Genomic DNA, 20300 nt, shown 5'->3' on the forward strand with positions numbered 1-20300 from the left:
CAGTTGAAGTGGACGTCACATCAATAACTGTGAATACACTAAAAAATAGACAGTTTTTTTGTGTTTTTGCAGCACTGGAATATTGCCAATAAAATATACACGTCATGCATCTCCTTATGTATACTCAGTAACAGGACTAATGTTCCATCTGCACTTTGTTATCCATGCTTGCTAATCTCACTTGCCCTGTAAGCTGCAACCTGATTGGGCAGGAGGTAAAGAGTCATGTTGGCAGCAGCGCCTTTGGCATTGGCAGGGATGTCTCTACCAGCACCAAGTTTAGTCCTTCTTTTTACTGATTTGTTTGCCTGAAATACCCTTAAAATATACTTAAAACAGGAAGGCTGCTATCTAAGAAAAACTGTTTCAGACATTTGACCTTGCTGTGAGAGTTTGGATCAATTCTAAAATCGAATGAGTTCATCTACTGGATACCATCATAATTGCATACAAATCCTACAAAAGATCAATCACATGTTCATTCTTGAGATATCACACTAATGAAAAGCATACTGTCTCAACCACCTAGAGGCAGTAGCATAAAAAAATGCTATAAAAAAGCACCCTCAGTGACAAGTCTGTTGTTGCTCATTATTCCCAGAGTTTTTATCAATTCTATGCATTCGTTCCTAAACCGGGTAACGAGTACAAGCAACTAACAAAAGCTAACCATGCTAATAAACATCCATCTATCCATCCTCTATACCACTTATCCTTTTCAGGGTCACAGGGAACCTGGAGCCTATCCCAGGGAGCATTGGACACAAGGCGGGGTACACCCTGGACAGGGTGCCAATCCATCGCAGGGCACACTCACTATGAACACTTTGGAAATGCCAATCAGACTACCATGCATGTCTTTGGACTGGGGGAGGAAACCGGAGAAACCGGAGTACCCGGAGGAAACCCCTGCAGCACGGTGAGAACATGCAAACTCCACACACAGAGCCACGGTGGGAATCGAACCCAGCAAAAACTCAGCAAAAAATATAAACGCCCCTTTTTCTGGAAACTGTATTTTAAAGATAATTTTGTAAAATCCAAATAAGTGGAAAAGTGGAGTAACAGCTCACAGCAAGAACTAACAAATCTGGTGCAGTCCATGAGGATGAGATGTACTGTAGTGCTTAAAGCAGCTGCTGGCCACCTGGTACTGACTGTTACTTTTAATATTGACCCCCCCCTTTGTTCATTGTCTCATTATTCCATTTTTGTTCGTCAAATGTCTGTGAAACTTGTTCAGTTTATGTCTCAGCTGTTTTTATGTTAATACAAATATTTACTCAGAAATTTCTATTCACAAATAAATTTGTCCCTTTTTTAAATACATTATCACTGCATTAAAAGCTAAGGCACTTATATAGAGGATAAAAAATTGTTGGCAAATTTCTGTGCTTTAAGATGAACTTGCTTTTATGGAAAACAAACAAAACAGTAACTCTACTTCATGTCGGGGTATTGTTGATTATTTCAAATAGCATGGCCAATTCTGTTATTATTCATGTACCCTGCCCTCTTTACACATAAAGAGAAGTCATTCTGGTTAAATATACCAAGACCTTAAAATATTCAGCAAACATTCATGCAGACTGTGCCCACAAGATAAACATTGACCCAAAAAGCAATCAGGGATTTAGTATGCCTGGGGCTTTAAGATTGGCATCAGCAGTGCAGTTATCTGAGCATCCCACTGACACTTCGTAGGCCACATGAAACCACATGCAATTTCAATTTCTAGATTTCTCTCTGGTGGACAAAGACAGGCTGTTATGTACAGATAAAAGAAAGATGGTCAAGCAAATTCCAATTAGACTGCACAAAAATTATAAGCACTGTTAATTTTATTTCACAAAACAAAATCTAATCCCAGAATGTAGACAGCATGAGAGGAATAGAACATAATTGGAGTCCATTACATGAGAACTGTGAGTTGAGGGAGGCTGTGGTCACAGTCACGAGGTCCAGCGTTCAGTGGAAATGAACTAACTCTGGCCTCCCAGCAAATGCAGCACCAACTCCTCATCCTCCGCCAGAGAGAGACCAGTGTCCAGAAGCTCAGGTTCTGAGCTGTGCTGCTTGGCCTTTTTCCTCCCTGTCCCCCAGTGTCCGTTATCATCACCATCATCATCATCTTCGTCGTCTTCACTACTGCTGTGGCTCCTCTTCCTCCCCCCACACTCAGGGCCATCACTGCTTTACAAGAGGCAAAGTAGAGAAGATTAACATGGTCCTGCCATGAACAGAGCAGCCCCTAATGAAAAGCTGGTTTAGTAATCCACATGTTTGCAAAAGGAAAACTGATTGTGTCTCTCACAAGATCCCATAAGGCCTGTATGTGCTATGTGTGTTCTCTTATCTTATCAAATTAGGTTCTCTGTGCAGACTGGCTCAGCACAGTGTGAGCAGCCTGAACTCGGATTGTGTATCTGTAATTTCCTCCAAGCTCTCCCGAAAGCTTTCCCTCCACACTCCTGATGATTTTAAAGAGCTCACCAGCTCCTGTATGATGAGGGACATATATGCATGAGCACACCCGTGCATCATCCAACTAAATAAGCTCAACTAGGCCTGCAGCTGAATTATTTAAGCCTCTTATCTAAACATCCCTCAATCACTGTAGCACCATTTCATAATGATGCATAAGCATAAATCCAAGGCAAACAATGGCTGTAGAAAAGTGTTTGGTTCGAGGTTTTTTTTAAACCTCTTTTTTGTGTCTTTATTTATGGATTTTGCCTACCCCTTAATTTCTCCATGAATGGAAAAATATTAACCTTCTGAAATTGCAGGCCATAACAAGATGCAAGTTATAATTTAATATTAATGGTTTCTCACTCATAGCTCACATGAATAAACCAAAAAGGTTCCATCAAGAGGTGAGGTTTAAACCTTTCAAATACTACATTTGATGTAGAATGACAACTGCAGTGTGGTGAAAATATATTATACATGCACTATTTCACAGTGAAAACCCCCCCAAAACAAAAAACATTCTCCACAGTTTTATTAATAGCTAAGGAGTTTTCCCAGATTTGTCTGATTTCTTCATTTCATGTTTTTACATCATTAAATAATACACAATTAATCATTCTTAAAAATATGCACATTTATAAAGATACTTAAACTTTTGGCTGCTGGCAGCTAGACGGTCAAGTTAGCAGACAAAATGTTCATCTGATTTATAGGTGAATTTTTGTTTTTAAAATAAATCATACCATGAGTTTGAGGCAGAGTGTTTCGGATGTTAAACATGGAAAAGTGAATGTACAGCAAAAGACAAATCAAAATACCTAGGGTTAAACACTGTGGGAATGGCAGATTTTTATAATCCAATAACATCCTGATGAATAAATCCATATATTAAGTCCAGTCAAATATTATTTCCCACCAGACATCCAGTCTTATAAAAGCTTTCATTTAGTGGAAAATAAAGTTTTAAGATTTCCATTTTACATTGGCTTTAACAAATCTCAAATTCTATGAAATCTCAGCAAAGCATACGCCCAAATGAAGAACATTTATTAAATTCAAAGTGAGAAGTCCTGCATCATTCCTGTATATCATTATTCTCCTATTTAACAAATCATTGAACAAATTATCCTTCCTCGTTTGAGTGGATAGAAATTAAATTCAGTCTGACCTCAATCTGTTTCCCCAATAGTGATTTAGGTGTGTATCTACATATGATTCCCCCCCCATATATTTTTGATTAATCCAGTTAAAAATAGAATTATTAACACATGATGAAGCATGTAAAGATGGCTGCACTTGTTCAGTCATATGTGCATTCTAACATACATTTCATATCCACACAGTCACTGAGACTTGCATGAAAGGGCATTAAATGTCATTCAATCTGTTTAACAGTCAGCGAGCACACATCATTAGCCTTTTAAGGCATGTCGACTTCCACTCACTCCCATAAATCACTGGCCAGTTCCTAACAGCACCGAGACACGCTGCTGAATATCAATTTGGACAGGAAGCGCTGGCTCCGCTGCACTCCGAACAAGAGGCATCGATGGAGCTGTCCGTAAAGAATAGGCCGAAGCTCCGACCAATATATTTTAAGATGCGAGTAATGCAGGTAGACAGGGGATAAAGTAGCTGGGTTCCAGAGAAGGAAGGATGTGGACTGGAGCCAGGAGAACACAGCCAGTGACAGGTGGTGTGTGTGAGAGCAGTAGAGCGTGGAGGGAGGACAGGTAGCACACATAAATGAGCCAGGGCTGTAGTGCAGGACCTGGCTCTGGGCCCAAGAGTAACGCAGCAGCGGCTGCTTCACATTAAGGCCAGCCTGTGGAGGGAGGCAGAGAGCGAGTTGCTCAGATTTACAGCGTCTAAAGCCTCTCCTGCATTCGGCAAGTGTAGCCATGCAGTAAACAGCCAGGCCAACGGACATTAATCAGAGCCAGTGCTGCTGTCTGAAGTGCTGGGAGTGGCTCAGATCACCTGCCTCCATCTTTAATAAACATTAGTGCAGAGAAGTGAAGGAAACTGGGAGGAGGGGTGAAAAGGAATTGTTGCGTGATCCTGTGATAAACACAGTGGATCCACTGTCACCGTGACCAGGACAAAGCTTACTGAAGATAAATGAATGAAGTAATGATTGCATTTACTAAAGGATACACAAAGAAAGAGAACAACACAGAAGGAAAGGAACAGGAACAGTGGAAGGAAGGAAGGAAGCAAAAGAAAAAGGAAGGAAGAGGAAAGAAACAATAGATCGGAATGTAAAGGAAAACTAAAATGAAGGAAAAGGAAAGGAAGGAAGGAGGGAAGGTGGAATAAGCCAGAAAGAAACAAATAAAATGAATACATTTTGAAAGAGCAAAATTAACGAAAGAAAAAGTAATGAAAGACTACATGAAAACAGAAAAGAAAAAAAACAACCACCAATTTTTTTTTTTTAAAAAGGCTTGTAAACAGTGTAAATCTTCTAAGGGGTCTGCAGTAAGCTTTCGGCACTGAGCTAATGAGCACTGATGCTCCTGACTGGAGAAAAACAGGAGCGCACACGGATGTTTACAATCATACATTTAATAAACACATAAATTTGGGCATTAAAGATTAATAACTAAAAAACTTGTAGTTTACCTGTCCTAAAATACTCTCATGTAATCTTCTGAACATGCAGAGGAAATGTAGTGTAGACTTTTTCAGATGATGTTAAACCACATCAAAAAAAAAAAAAAAAAAAAAAAAAAAAAAAAAAAAAAAAAAAAAAACAGTCCTGCCCTTTCAGTGGCTAATTAAAGCTGGTGACTGTTATTTTCCAGCTTCATTATTACTTGACTAAATTGATTAATAGATGTTTGAGATTTTATAATTGCATTGTGAGGCTGCGTTATTAGTGGCAATTTATAAACTCCGTCCATCTATTTTAGCACCTGGTAGTCAGTGAGATCATGCAATAAAAATTATTAATTTTGATATTTGACAATGCCACAGCCATCTGTGGCCAGGAGTCCAAGAGAGCAAAATGACTTTCTCTCTGCCCTGTCACAGCTACTAGCCAATCATGAACACCTCTGAGCTCATATATGCGGAAGAGGGCAGACAGACCTGTACCTTCCCTGGTTGGTAGCTGGAATATGATAAAGGACAGCTGTCTGGAGGGTGAGAAATGTCCATCACCAAATTAGCGAGAAAATGTGGACGGAAAAAATTTTAAGTCTTTGCTGTCGTTTTGTTTGGTCAACATTTTTACATTCATTTGACACGTTGTCTTTAAATGTGGTGATCATGTTTACTAGTAAAGTTAATAGAGCTGAAAGTTATACTGGTGATACTGTATTCTTCTGTTACGGGATTTGTACATGGAACTGAAAATTGCTAGTCCCCCATTCATTAACTGCTTTTCTGAGAGCTCTGACATGTACCAGCTGACAGCTACATTCATCATGTCATGCGGAAACACTCAAAACGGTGACAGTTTCAGCAAAAAAAGTAGTTAAGTTGTTCTCTCGTAATATTTCTGTGTAATAATTCATACAGTGGACTATTATTAATCTCTTAATAGTGCAAGATTTAAAATCGCACAATTTCCAGGACGTGAACAGCTCTGAGTAGAACGTCCGGGTTGTCATCAAGTAATTACGGTAATTCCGACATGACGTGAACGCAGCCGTTTTCAAAGTGGCTCCATGCATGGGTGGAGACAAAGAGAAACAATCGTGAGTGTGTCCATGACTTTTGCTTGGTTGCTACTACGGATGGGTGATATCTTACCGTTTGCGATATACCGGTAGAAGTTCACCCCACAATAAGAATTAGTCTTCGAGCTATAATAACGATAAAGCCTAGATGATGACATATTTCTGTGTGCGACGGTCTGCGACCCATTCGCAGCTCACGTGCAGAGCAAAAATAAGTCCACCTTCCGCCATATGTGAAGCTGAGGGGGAGTTTATCGTTAAATGAGGAGCTACCTCTACAATCTGGAACTGGTTTGGTTACAGAACTTCAGTTTTACTTTTACATCAGTGTTTGTGTTTCTGAGGCTCTAAAGACTGCATGCAGCTGTCACTTTTTGCCAAAAACAGTGGTGAATGGTACTATATTGATATCGTTACTGATATTGTTATCGCAATAAATACCAGAAAATATCATGATATAGTTTTATGTCCATATCGCCCATCCCTAGTTGCTACGAAAGCAAAAATCAGAGTACGATGTGAGACGCAAATGATTTTTCACCCGCTGCATGAAAAGCTGTGCTGAGTGGGAAATTCTGACCTTTCCTATGTGAAGCGGAGACATGCGGAGCAGAGAGCCAACTGCCGTGTGAAAAGCTTTTTAAAAATCAATACACTTTTGTTTATCTAGTAAATAATATTATGGAAGAGTGGTAGGCTGCACAGGTCAAAATCTGCTCTCGTACATGTGCTCCAAAGTCCAGATTAAAAAAGGGGAGCCAATTCAAGAAAACAACCACACTACAGAAGCCTGAGTGTATACTGTACTTTTCAGACATATTGCCTCCTTCCCTGAATCTCCTGTTTTAAATCTGAATGTAATTACACGTTTTATAGATAGTCCACTGCCAGCACAGGGATCAATGAGTTACATCGGCAACAATAAATGAATCTTGTTCATCTGTACGCGAATAACTTCTTCTGAGAAGCAATCATGCCGTGCAGACCGAGGGTGATACACACAGGAGTGATTGTGCTGCAAACCTAATCAAAGTGTAGACCCAACAGACCTGGCGAGAGCCTTTAGAGTAATTAAGTACAGCAAGAATCAATTTCTCATTTTGAGATAATTAGAGGCTTATGATTCGATCTTCTGGTTCGATTTAGTATAGAATGCTTCTGATTTACTGTATGGCTCAGCACATTACACAAAAGTAACAAGGCAGAAAATCAAGCACTTGATATGTCTACACTGCAGAGAAAAATGAGTCAATCAAGATCATGTTGTAATGGGGTTAGAATGGTTTCATAATTCCAAATAAATAGATTACGATCCACAAATTTACTAAAATTAAACAAATTCACAAATGCATTGAATGAGATCCACAAATATATGCGAGTAATTTCACAAAAATAAATTAAATTAAAGAAATAAAATGAGATTTGCTAATAAATTTAATTTTTTATTTTTTTTTTAACAAATATTTGTGTCACAAACACAACTCTGCCTTGCATTCATTTGTGGATTGCGTCGTGTGCGTTTGTGGATTTTGAAACATATCTAGTGTCAAGAGTGCACACTAATCCACAAATAGTTGGACTCCGCCCACTTTCTGCTCAAGGCAATCAGATAACCGCCACATTGCACTGACCAATCGCAGCACGTTCTCGCTCTAACCAATCACGTTTTGTTTTACAATCAGGACAGGACGCAACTTCCTGCTACAGTAGATAATCTCACTCGGACACTATAGACTTCCACTTCCTAAGAAACTGCCTCATGCTAATCTCAGAACTCCTATTCTTAATTTTAGTTACAGAAATCAGATTTCTGTAAAGCTGCTTTGAGACAATGCCTATTGTTCAGACAAATAAAGCTTGATTCAATTCAATTGTAATCCTTATGAGGCTGCAGAATTCCATGTAGATTTCAGAGAGAATGAAAAGACAGAAAACAATAAAGAGAAACCAGTAGGAGGAGGAAGCAGCAGAAGAAACATGGTGACACTGACATGATGTGCTGGTTTTGCACAGAGGTAAAGGAATATGAAAGGGATAAAGCAATATGGAAATCTTTTCATGAAGACAGTCTTACCTTTCTTCATCTTCATCCTCTGAATTGCGCACTTTATCAGGGTCGGGTAGGGTACTGGGGTCAAACTCTTCATCATCAGCACCTGACAGGTATGCCACCACCTCCTCCTCCTCATCTTCATCTCCATCCCCAATGCCAGCCTTCTTCTTCTCCTTCTCCTGTTTGAAACAAATACCCACATGCATTTGTACATCTTATTCTCATGAGACGACATTTTTGGTCTTGTTCATATACCAAACTTGTGAAACACAGCAGGCAAAAGCAACATGGTGTGGAACAGAAAAACTGGACAACTCTTTATTTATCTGTTTAAAGTGTTCAGGAGAAAGCCTGGGCTAGCTTCTTCACGGTTTGTGAACTTGAGTAGTCTGAAGAGTCTCATTAAATTGTGTGACTCGACAAGTTCCCCGTTTCATTTACTGCCCCATTCGGTCTCTACACATTCCTTATTAACTGCAAAATCACTCGCAATTAAAAAGAAGTTTTATAGTAATTAAAACTCGTAATCAACTGCAATATTGGTGAAGCCTGCTAAAGTTACCTAGTGTTACATTTGTAAGAAATAAAACTCAATAGGGTGTGCTGTTATAGGAAAATAATCAACAACGGGGTGGTGTGATGACGTGGAGTCGCTGTTACAATATTTTTTAATAACAGCATTTTCCAAAGTGCTTCATTCCTCTCATACCACAGCAATTTGCCAACAATTACATTTTTAATTTATTAAAAAATGCCAGTTCATACTTTTCATCCATTTATGGTTACTTTTATTGTTGTGAAATGTCCACGAAGCAAATAAACTGATCCCTCACCAGCCTCTTTTTCTCTCCAAAGAAGTCAAGTTGAAAAAAGACAACATGTCACTCAGAAACTGCAAAGTGCACAGTTCTCCATCCTAAAAGTTAGCGCTTTATTTTCGACCGTTACAAAGAGCTGATGCTGAAAACTGCATCTAAAAATGTTATACAATTCCTTACACAGTCCCCTCCGAAACTATTGGAACAGCAAGGTAAATTCATTTGTTTGGGTTTGAGACCAAAAGATGGAGATGAAAGTTTAGGATTTCAGCTTTTATTTCCTGATATTTACATCTAGATGTGTTAAACAACATAAAACAGAACCTTTTGTATCAGACCAAATTTTTTTTTTTTTTTTTTTTAGGTGAACAAAATTATAGGAAGAGATAAGTCTTAATGAATGAAAGCAAATAACATTTAATATTTGGTTGCAAATCCCTTGCGTGCAATACTGCATCAAGCCTGTGACTGACATCAACAGCTTGTCGGTTTCTTCTTTTGTGAGGCTTTTACCGCTATCTCTTTCAGTTGTTGTTGTCAATTGGGTCTAGTCTATGTCATTTAACAAATCTACATATATCTACCATGAAATTAAAGCTGAAACTCTAAACTCTCTTCCAATATTCATCTTTTGATTTCAAACATAAATATCTTCAATCTACAGAAAAAATAATTAAATTAATAAAAAAAAATTAATTGGCCTTGCTGTTCCAATAGTATCAAAAGGAGACTAAAAACTTATTTAAAAAAATAAAATAAATCAACTTCAAATAAACAAACGAAAAGAGTTATTAATATGCTGAACCTTTCTGTTAAGAGATTTAACATTTGAGAAATGCAAAATTTGAGAAATTTAACAATTTAACATTTAAGAAAGTAATTTCCAGTTTCAGCGCTTTGTAACATTCAAGTTTACAACCACAGAGATTGTCCCGAAAAGAGGTCTCATTAACTTCAAGACAAAGAATGGAGAGGCATGTGAGGGAACGAATGTTTATAGCTGTGATAACATGAACTGTAACCTGTTCAAAATACGATGCGTAGTTCTTTAAGAAGAAGCCTTTGTCACACACACATTACAGCACAGTGAAATTCTTTTCGACACATATCCCAGCTTCTTAGGAAGTTTGGGTCATATCGCAGGGTCAGCCATGTAATGTAGTTTATGAGGAATAAAACACTTTGTGACATGTAATTGGAAAAATCATCAACTTTAGGTGGTAACAGTAACTCTGCATCATGTTTTATTCCTTACTCAATGCACAATGTGGAAGAAAAGGCTGCATTGTGTTGCTTTAAACTGTTCCAAAAGTGACTGAGTGATAATCATCAATGATGTTTGGGGATCAGATGTAAATGTTTGCGTAATAAGGGATATGGCAGAGATAAAACATCATTCCTGTGCAGTGTGTGAGATTAAAAATTCTGCTGACACGTTTGTGGCTTCAAGACTCCTGCGTCCACACGTGCAAAGCTAAAGCGTTGATGATTTACAATGACTGATGTGAGAGTAAGCAGGAGGAGTGTGTGGGTGTGAGAGAGGGATTTTAGGGAAGAGTAAAGGTAAAGCAGAATATGGCAAAAAAACAAAAAAACTAAGAAACCAAAAAAAAACAACAACAACAACAACTTGAGTGTGAATACACCAACAACTGACAACTCGAGATATAAATGGCTGCACATTATTGTTAGCCAGGCGTGATTAGAATGCATTAAGTTAGCATTCAGCGTTATTTTTCCTTCTCTGCCATTACCTAAACTCGGCCTAGGCGCCTGTCTCACCCGTCACAACACTGAACACACACTCATTTACACATACATCACTTCGCTCCCCGCTTTAAATAACTCCTCAATCTCACCCTCCCAAAATCCGCACCATCACTTCAGCCCGGGAATTCATTTCCTAAAACGGCTGCAGCTTGCAACTACTTGAAAGTCGTGTCATCTATCCTGTAAACCACGTCTCGTCAGTACTCGTCTATATAAAATGTCATGCACGCACATACGCAAGTCCAAAAGCAATTGCACCACACAGTCAGCGTCTGAGCATGAAGAACTGAATGGAACCATTTTAGATTTGACAACCTCATCAGAGCAGTGTCACTTCCTTATCGTGCTGTTGATGTACAGTATTGATATTCTGGATTTAAGGAGACATGATCTCTGCAGGTCATGGTACGTCACGCTTACTGTAACAAATTTTGTGGGAAAAAGCAGGAACGATTTGTTCCCAGTCTCTTAAGTCAAATTACTTGTTACAACATCAGTTCATTCAGACCGACAAGCGATCATTACACATTTCTGCAGGATGCACCGACCGTGTGCTGGAATAACAATTAAACACCAGTACTGCAATTAGTAATTCTAAGCACCACGCCACAGCTCTAGTTCACTGCCGCAGCTCGAAACAGAAAGCCTGGATTAGTGAGTGCATTCAAAACAAAGTTACAGTATTACTGGTGTTTCGGATTGGTTACTCGTATCACGTGATCACAGCTAAACCGACACAATACACACATCAAAAACCAACATTACTGGAAGAGCATTTTATTATAATAATATAATCATATTCTTTCCATGTTTCTCTCCCTCCAGATTTCTCTTTCCTGATCTCTCTGATTCCCTTTCACTCTCTTTGTCTGTCTCTCTCTGCTTGTCTCATGCATTCTCCCTCCACTGGTCTCTCTCACTCATCTATATCTCTCTCTGCCTACCTCTTTCTCGGTCCACCTCTGTCTGCCTCTCTCGGTCTGTCCACCTCTGTCCATCTGTCTGCCTACCTCTTTCTGTCTGCCTGCCTGTCTGCCTCTCTCTCTGTCTGTCTCTCTCTACCCATCTCCCTGTCTCTCTGCCCATCACTTGCTTGCTCTCTCCCCACCCATCTTTCTGTCTCCAAGTCTCTCTCACTGAACAGTCATCATTATTTTTAGTTACATTGCAGTTTCGATAGTGCAGCTAATTCTCTCCAATTTTGTCATAATACCAGCACTATGTCCATTTATTTTTATTTTCTCGGCTGCACCCCAAGTTGCTACCTGATTGGTTGGGAGGTTATATTTAAAAATAAATAAATAAATAAATAAATAAATAAATAAATAAATAAAGCACTTGATACTTCAATGGGTGCTTTCACTTTTGTCAATTTTAGAAGCTCCACTATCACCAAAAAAAAGACAGCAAAAAAGAACAAAACACAGATGGCAGTGCCTTTAAAAACCAGCCACATTCCATCTGCCTTGCAGACGCTTCCTGTAGGATTAAATGTAAAACGTGCTATGGGTGTTGGGGGTGGGGAGTGTGAAAGCAACCTTCCTCTCTTTGGTATTAAAATTTCACACTCTGTTGTATTTCACAGCATCTTACCCACTTTAATGTCAGTATAAACACAGTTGAAAATAAGACCAGCGCATTTTCAGTGTGAACTGTTTGTGTTATAAACTTTATGTAAATGTGATTAACTAACTGGGTGATTCTCTCACATACTGCCATATTTTCAACAGTCCATGGAAAGTTCCTAAAATACTTTCTGGTGCAACACCGTAATTTTTATTCACATGACTAATAGGACTGGGCTACAAGGTTCTTATATTTGACCCTACAAGCATAAACTTCTGGTTTGAGGCTGCATGTTTACAAAGAACACTAATTAATCAGCTGATCTAGCCCTAAAACAGCATTCATCATTCATAACGCACTACAGTAGGAAGTCCCTCGAGGCCAAAGCACGCTCACACTTCACAGGCCACAAGAAAAAATTAGGCTGTTTTTGTTTCAAGCTGATTATGTGTGCCGGCTTTAACATAGATATTAACCAGTTAAAAAGTCTACACTAATCATCATATACAATAGAGCCACACTGGTAAATAAACTGGAAATTTAAGTGTTCCACTTCATTCAAGTCTTTATGACCTTAATGGATTTATTATCTGCCAAGAAACACCACAATCATTCATTTCAATTTGAATAACGGGTTGACTTACTACTTGCATGAATGTATGCCAAGATGAAGCAGAAACTAATTAAATTTTCATCCCACTTTCAAAGCTGATTTGTCAAAAGTTGTTGATTCATTTTCTACAACAGTAGCTCTGACAATAGTGAAAATATTTCAGTCATAGGTAAGTCTCTAGTGGAGAAGACACTGCACGATTTCTTGGTAACAAGCTCCAAAGCTGGTGAGGGAAACAACCAAATGATAAGGCAAGTGATAAGAGGAAGTACCTTGTTTCACAGACATTCCACACCGTTCATTATAACTACAGTGATGCTCGAAAGTTTGAACCCTTTATTTTCTATATGTCTCTATGAATGTGACCTAAAACATCAGATTTTCACACAAGTCCTAAAAGTAGACAAAAAGAACCCGATTAAAATACTGAGACAAAAAATACTATACTTGGTCATTTATTTATTTACAGTTACATTTATATAGCACGTGTACCACTAGTGTGTAGCATATTTATGCAGAAATGTAGAAAATTCTAAAGGGTTAACTAACTCTGAAGCACCGTTGTATAAATGGATAGAAAGTATGATGTGTTCTTTAAAATGTTTTAAAAAAAAATTCAGCTACTAACCACAATAACCAAACTGAACCTTGTAAAAGTAGTATATTAAGTGGTTTTGTACTGCTGTCAGTCTGAGCTGTGGCTTAGCACCTCTTTATTGGGGACTATAAAACTTTTCTGGATTTTTGTTCTCTGGTTTGGTTCATTACAATTAAATGGGTGTGTAAATAAAGATGCAAAAAGACAAATTTAAGGAACTTCAATAGATTTGTAACCCATGCTTTTATCTGCCGGTAACCCTAAAAAGTTCTAATAACTACAACTTCATCTTGAGATTTAGCTGTTTGCAGCCAATATGGTGTTTGTCTTTTGTTATTGGATTTAATACTATGCATAATGATAGATACTGAGATATTGGATGCAGGATCTAATGGGAAATAGATAATAGCTGGGTGCCAATTCATTCAATAATTCATTGTAAAAAAATAAAATAAAATAGGCAAAAGAAAATGCAAAGGGAACGGCAAGGTAAAGGACAAATTCAATGTTTGATGTTCATTCATTCATTCATTTACAGTAACCGCTTTATCTGGGCCAAGGTCACAGAGATATTTGACATAGCTTTCACTGAGTAAATCAAGAAAAACTTTGACATCGTCACCTGTCAGGTGCTCTGGCTGTATTTTATATATACATAAAACAAATAAATATTTTAAAAACTGGTCCCACCAGTTTTTTGCATATTCTCTTACTGATGCATCGAAGTTTCCATCTCAGCTAAACATCTCGCAATAGTTAGCCATTTGTTTATTTCAGGCTTTTCTGTTCCGACTTTATTTGCATTCTCACAATTCGCATTAAAAGAGCTGGATGGGAAACACCATAATGTGACCATGGAATATGATATGATATACAAACTATTGTGTATTATTTCTAAAAGACTCAAGCAAGTTCTAAATCCAAGTCTCAGTCATAAGAGCCTCCAAGAGGTCTCCATTAAAATGACACTCTCCCTTCACTACAGTTGTAGTGACTTCATTTACAGGTCTAATGATCCCCCAGGCTTAGAAGCAGTAAGATTAGATGAGCTGAGGCAAGGTAGGGATTTGACATTGTGCTGGGCTGGGATAAGTGCCAGGGGAGTTCTCTGTTTGGGAGGGGGTGATGAATAATGAACCTTTCTTGGACAGGTCTCAGCATTGATCAGAAGACAATTGAATGAGCAGCTGCATTTCCATATGGATGTGGACCGAGATATCCCCAAGTGGCGAGAGAGAGTGGACATGCGACAGCTGCCAGTGCAAAATTATGGGCTGTCCTCTGACAGGCTGCATACTAAGGGCACCCCTTCACTGGTGTGACTCACACTCTGTTTCTCACAAAGGGAAGATTTTAGGTTTAAGGTCTGATAACCTCTTTTCACATGTCAGCATTTGACTGTGAGAACCATGGCTTTTAAAATGGTTTGAACTCAATGACTAATCCATTTAACTCTCAAATTGGCGATTATTGAGTTATAACAGAAAGAACATAATCAGTTTATATCATTAGAGCAGTGTAAACCAATCTCCATGTTTGATGGTGTTGAGGAAGCTTCAACTCACCTCTTTAGCCCATTTGCTTGCTTCTCTTCTTGCGGCCTTCTCCTTCAGCCTCTGTTCCTGTTTGGAATACAGAAAACAGATTGATAAACTGCACTGAAGCTGAAGCCAACACAAGCCATGCACCCTAGTGCCCTTACGTAAGCAGAGCATGATACGAAAGCAAACATATCATCAGTCACACTAAAGAGCAAAGCAACACGCAGCTGTGCTGGATGAAGATATGGGAAAAGGACGAATAAAAGAGAAAGGTGGGGTGGGGAGTGGTGGAAAATGTGGGAGAGAGCAGACAAGGCACGGGCTGACTGACGGAAACTGTCCTTCAGAAAGAAGAGATGAACAAAACAAAACTAAGGGTATGTTTACAGGACAATGATGTATAAAAAACAGAAATGTTTCTCCTTTGTGTTTTTGAAAAAAAGTTGTGTGTACAGGGGACAACGTTGTCAAAATGATCCTCGTTCACATGGATCCGCAAAAAAGAACTAAAAACGCTGTAGTATGCATGCCAGGCCAGTAGTTGGCGATGTCACTTTGTAAAGAAACGCTACGTGCCTGCGCACATAAGCGTTCTTCCACAGAGAAGAAGCGGAAGTTTTCGTTCCATTTCATCCCAAATGTGCCTTTTGAATACCCCTCGTTGGTATAGATGTGGGTTAATAATTTGGTGTACGTAGCAAATGCGTCTCCACTGGGCATAGTAGTGATGCAGTAAATCTACATTTTACTGGAGAAGCATCAACAAACCCAATCTTGAGCAGCACAAACACAGTCTTGTAGACCACCACTGTAGTTTTGAAAGTACTCGCATGCATGCCTATAGACTAAAGACATAACACGCGTGGGCATGATGTCATCGTTTTCACAAATGCGTGTTTTGAAACACATTTTTAGTTGAAAACGTTGTGTAAACGGTTCTTTAACGTTCTCAAGTAAACGGCCTTCTCTAACGTAGTGGGCTGAAGGGTAAATTATTATTATTATTATATTATTATTGTAGAAAACATTATTACCGCTGGAGTGCCTTGACTGAGGAGAAACCGAGTTAACAGTTGTATTTCATGAGCTTTTAATTTCTTTAAAAACGTAAAAGCACCCCACTCATGGAGAAATCACTCCATCACTCCTCATATAACTAAACCCATTTGGGATGTGGATGATGGAAAAAAACAGTTATGACACTAACGATATGCACGGATAAATCTTGCTTTTGGACCGGTGAATACTGATGTATAGTTATGCACACCCAATACGCAGAGTGATGAAAAAGCTTTTAGGCTGAGAGAATGTACGCGCCATGACCATCCATAAATATCTGATTTGCGATGCTCTTGGTGTATTGTAGATTAAAAGCTGCTGCTACAAAGCAACTGGATCAGTGTTATGGAAGTGACTTAGATTAGCTTTTTGTTTGGATCTGTGCGTGGGAAAAACAAAACAAAACAAAAAAAAAAAACAATCTGTCTACAAGCTTAATCAAATAGTGCACTTAATCAAGAAGCTTGCTGGAGGAGTAGTGAGAAGAAAGTGCTAGACTCCAGACAACCAAGTCGAGTGGACCTGATATGACTGTGTATGAACGGCTAATTATTAGATTACTGCTTCACATCGTCACAGGACGTAGATACAGATGAAATGATATTTGGACTGGCTTTATTATTCACAGAAGTTAAATGCTACTCTGAGTACTGATTCTTCCAGATAAAGCGATTGAGGAGTAAAAGACAAGCATATAATACAATAAGGCAGATCAATGTAGCAGGCATTTTTTATCTTAAATAAGGCATAACTACCTCAGCACTTCGAACAAGCCCTGTCGGTGTAGTCTGGCTTGCTTTTTGTCTTAGTTCAGCACTGTATTGTTCCCGGTTGTAAAGCCTTTGTTAAGGTCATGTGCCCTGTCCAAAGTCATGTCCTATTCACAATATAGTTATAATTTAAAGTATTATAGTATGATTTCTATGGTTTGCCAGTTTGTTTGTTTATCTTTTAAATCTATAATGCAACCTACTGGCTACGGAATGCCCCTCTAAAAGCCTGACCAGCTAGAACCAGCCTAAAAGTGTCCAGAATCCCCCTAATCAAATGCATCAAATACCCTTAATGCACTGCACTGTTTGGTTGGATTTGTGCACACCTTCACTGAGAAATACAGCAAATTAATATGCTAATGGAACTTCAGGTTTCGTGCAAGATATCTTACAAATGTACAAATATGAGTAATTCTTTGCAAACTTCTGTATACAAAATCATTCACTGCAATTAACAGTTCTGTTCTCAATAACAGTGTTCTGTGTAGTGCTCCTGGTTTTCTTATGTGGGGCGTGTGAGTATGGGGGCCATTTCAAGCACAGCCATAATCTGAACCAAAATGGAATTTCAACATGGGAAACAGCCAATATTCTCGATGTTCAAGTGGTTAAAGTCATGAGAACAGTGTTGCTAGGCAACTAGGAAACAGGGATGCTGAGCATAAGCTAGCTAATGATTGCTGGTAAAAAGTCTTTAATAAGGGTAATGTAAAAGCAGAATTACAGTGGAAACAAGAGAAAAATACTGGGAATATAAACAGTTTCCTCAGATGTGTTGGTAATTTACTTAAAAAAATAAAAATACAAAAAAGACTTTGTGCGACTGAAATGAAGTTTAAACTGGATTACACTGAGCACTGACCGCTAACTAAACATCCATAAGTTTAGCTTTATTAATAAAAGTCATCAATCTCAAAACTATTAGAAATTCTAAACATTCAAAAGATTTTCATTATCAAGGTTGACAAAGTGAATAATATAAGCCAAGTGGAATAAACATGGCGAGCACATAATCTGCATTTAATGTAGCATAAATACTTTATCCACATAAGTCCATAAGTATGTCCTTACAAAGTGGTCATTAAATATAAAAGATTAATGCTTAAATCCTGTAAATTACATTACGTGTAGCTTTTGCTTGTCTGATAAAGATAATTTCCACAAGTTAGGCTATGGTTTTCAATTTATGCTAATGCCAGTACAGCTCAACACAACCGTCCTGTAAATTGGTCAAATTGATCAACACCAACCACAGAAACAGTAATAAATGTGCAGAGTACAATGACACTAATGCAAATATGGAGGCACATATATTGCTGGAGAGCAAAAAAAATATTTCAGCTGTAAAGAAATGAGTGACTTATCACAAGAAAGCAAGCACCATGCCAAAGAAAGTGTTTAGGCAAGACTGATGATATTTTAATGGTCATGCAGGAGATGCACGTGACTGTATTTAGAGAGGCGACTCTTGGCTCCATTCTTCATTTCTACCAGGGTCAGGAGTGATGTAAGCAGAATGCATTTGTTGTATTTGTTCACAGCAGTTGCCTTATCTCAGAGATAGACTGACCAAGAGGCTTTATTTTTCGAGAAATGGAAGAAGCCTGTGATATACCGAGCTGATGAATTCAAAGCTCATGTGCTCTTTATTATATAATTTCAGAAGGCACTGTCTCATGCCTGTTCACTGCAGGGCTTCTTTAGAGATCAATACCAAAATGTGAATTCCGCTGGTCGACATAAATTGGGTGCTCTTCTCGATACCTGAACAGAATTGCTGATGCTGAGAGAGAGGGAGGGGAAAAAATGCTTTTCTCTGAACGGCACAAACTGTACGAACTTGCTGGAAAGAAATTATTTAGAAACTCATCATAAAACTGCATCTGCAGTAATAACTCAAGAGCCTGCTTCCATTACAGTGCCTGAAGCTCAACACTGTGCACCCTACACAGGCATCTCAGCTATTTCTATCTGCCTCAACATGTGATCACACACAGAAGGGCTCCTTTTTGCTTACCCAGTGTCTAAATCAAACTGGATCTGTTTCAAGAAATAAGGCCTAGCATAATGAGGGCAAGGAAAGTGCTGGGTAGCTTGTTTCCAAAGCAGAGGCAATTGTGCCAACATTGGGGGGTTGGGAAGTTATGAGTTAATATATTATGAAAGTAATTATTATATTGCAATGCCTTGATCAGCATTTTCAAGTATTATTTGGCAACTAATTCATGTTATAATTCAACTTGGGACAATATTTTTTCATTTTTCAGGGCAGGGCAAAGCTCCTGTAAAATTAGCCTAAAACTCTTATCCAAGACATACCCAAAGATAAATTAAAGCCGTTCTTGAACCATTTGGAGGCATGCATGCATGGTTTTGGTCTCTTTTGAAAGGTGACACCTTGAAGATTTTTCCCCAGAGTCAGAATCACTGTAAGTGCTACTAGTATTGAGTAATAGAAGTTTGAACACACTGAAATAGAAGGTCCCTCTTCTATTTATAAAATAAATAGATTTATTAGTATTGGTATTAACAAAGGTAAAAGAGATAATGAAATAAAATAAATGGACACTGTTTTAAAACAATCCATCTTTCTTGGATGGTTATGGCAGCATCGGGATTCAGCCTTATGATCTCCTGATGACAGAGTGAAACCACAGGAAGTTCTAACATTCTTTGATGATAACTGTAAGTAGCTTGCTTTTACATGTGTGTGGCAATTTCTACTTTTTGCCTCGAGTTAATTTTAGTCCTGCTTTATACTATTTGGGGTTTTAGAAAATATTCAGACACCTTCACATTTTCCTCATCACTTTACACTATAGCCTCACACACAATCAGGACAATGTTCTGGACGAGTCTGTGAAAGTCCCCGAGTGGCTCCTCTCAGGAGAGATGTGAAAATAGCTATAGAACAGCACTCCTCGTCCAACCTGACTGAGCTTGAGAGGTTCTCCCGAGAGCAATGGGAAAAGCTCTCTAAATCCAGAAGTGGTGTGTTTATCGCATCTCACCAAAGAAGATTTAAGGTTGTACTTAATCACTGACAAGGTTCTTCAACAAAATCTGAATAGCTGGTCTGAATACCTGTGGAAGCCTGTTTATGTTTATGCTCTTTAATGACCGTTTCTTCTGCAGATTGATGAGGAAAAAGTAAATGAATCACTTTTAAATTAAGGCTGAAATGTGAAGTAAGTATACTTTCGGAACACACTGTAAATCAGACCCTAAACTAAAGCAGAAATGTAAAAATGATAAATGAATCCATTCCTTAAATTACTTAGAACAAGCCATGCAATTAGACTCGATATTGTAAATGTATAGGTAATAAACAGCAAAGTGATGAGGCTTACC

At 38.4% G+C, this 20300-nt stretch overlaps 1 protein-coding gene across 2 annotated transcripts in view; it reads right to left on the reverse strand.

The window, feature by feature from the left end:
• Positions 1-1823: 1823 nt before the first annotated feature.
• ddx10 (DEAD (Asp-Glu-Ala-Asp) box polypeptide 10) overlaps positions 1824-20300 on the reverse strand; it is a 45662-nt gene continuing 27185 nt past the window's right edge. Inside the window, exons 15-18 of one of the 2 annotated variants that reach the window (XM_017493296.3) lie at position 20300; positions 15142-15198; positions 8233-8390; positions 1824-2193 (exon numbers count right to left, since the gene is read on the reverse strand). The exon at position 20300 is cut by the window's right edge and continues 167 nt beyond it. In XM_017493296.3, the coding sequence (XP_017348785.2) occupies positions 1983-2193; positions 8233-8390; positions 15142-15198; position 20300 (427 nt within the window). In that variant the 3' untranslated portion in view covers positions 1824-1982. The remainder of the gene's footprint in view (positions 2194-8232; positions 8391-15141; positions 15199-20299) is intronic. The other variant, XM_017493297.3, reaches the window with a different exon arrangement.

Source organism: Ictalurus punctatus, chromosome 18, assembly GCF_001660625.3.
Source record: "Ictalurus punctatus breed USDA103 chromosome 18, Coco_2.0, whole genome shotgun sequence".
NCBI lineage: Eukaryota > Metazoa > Chordata > Actinopteri > Siluriformes > Ictaluridae > Ictalurus > Ictalurus punctatus.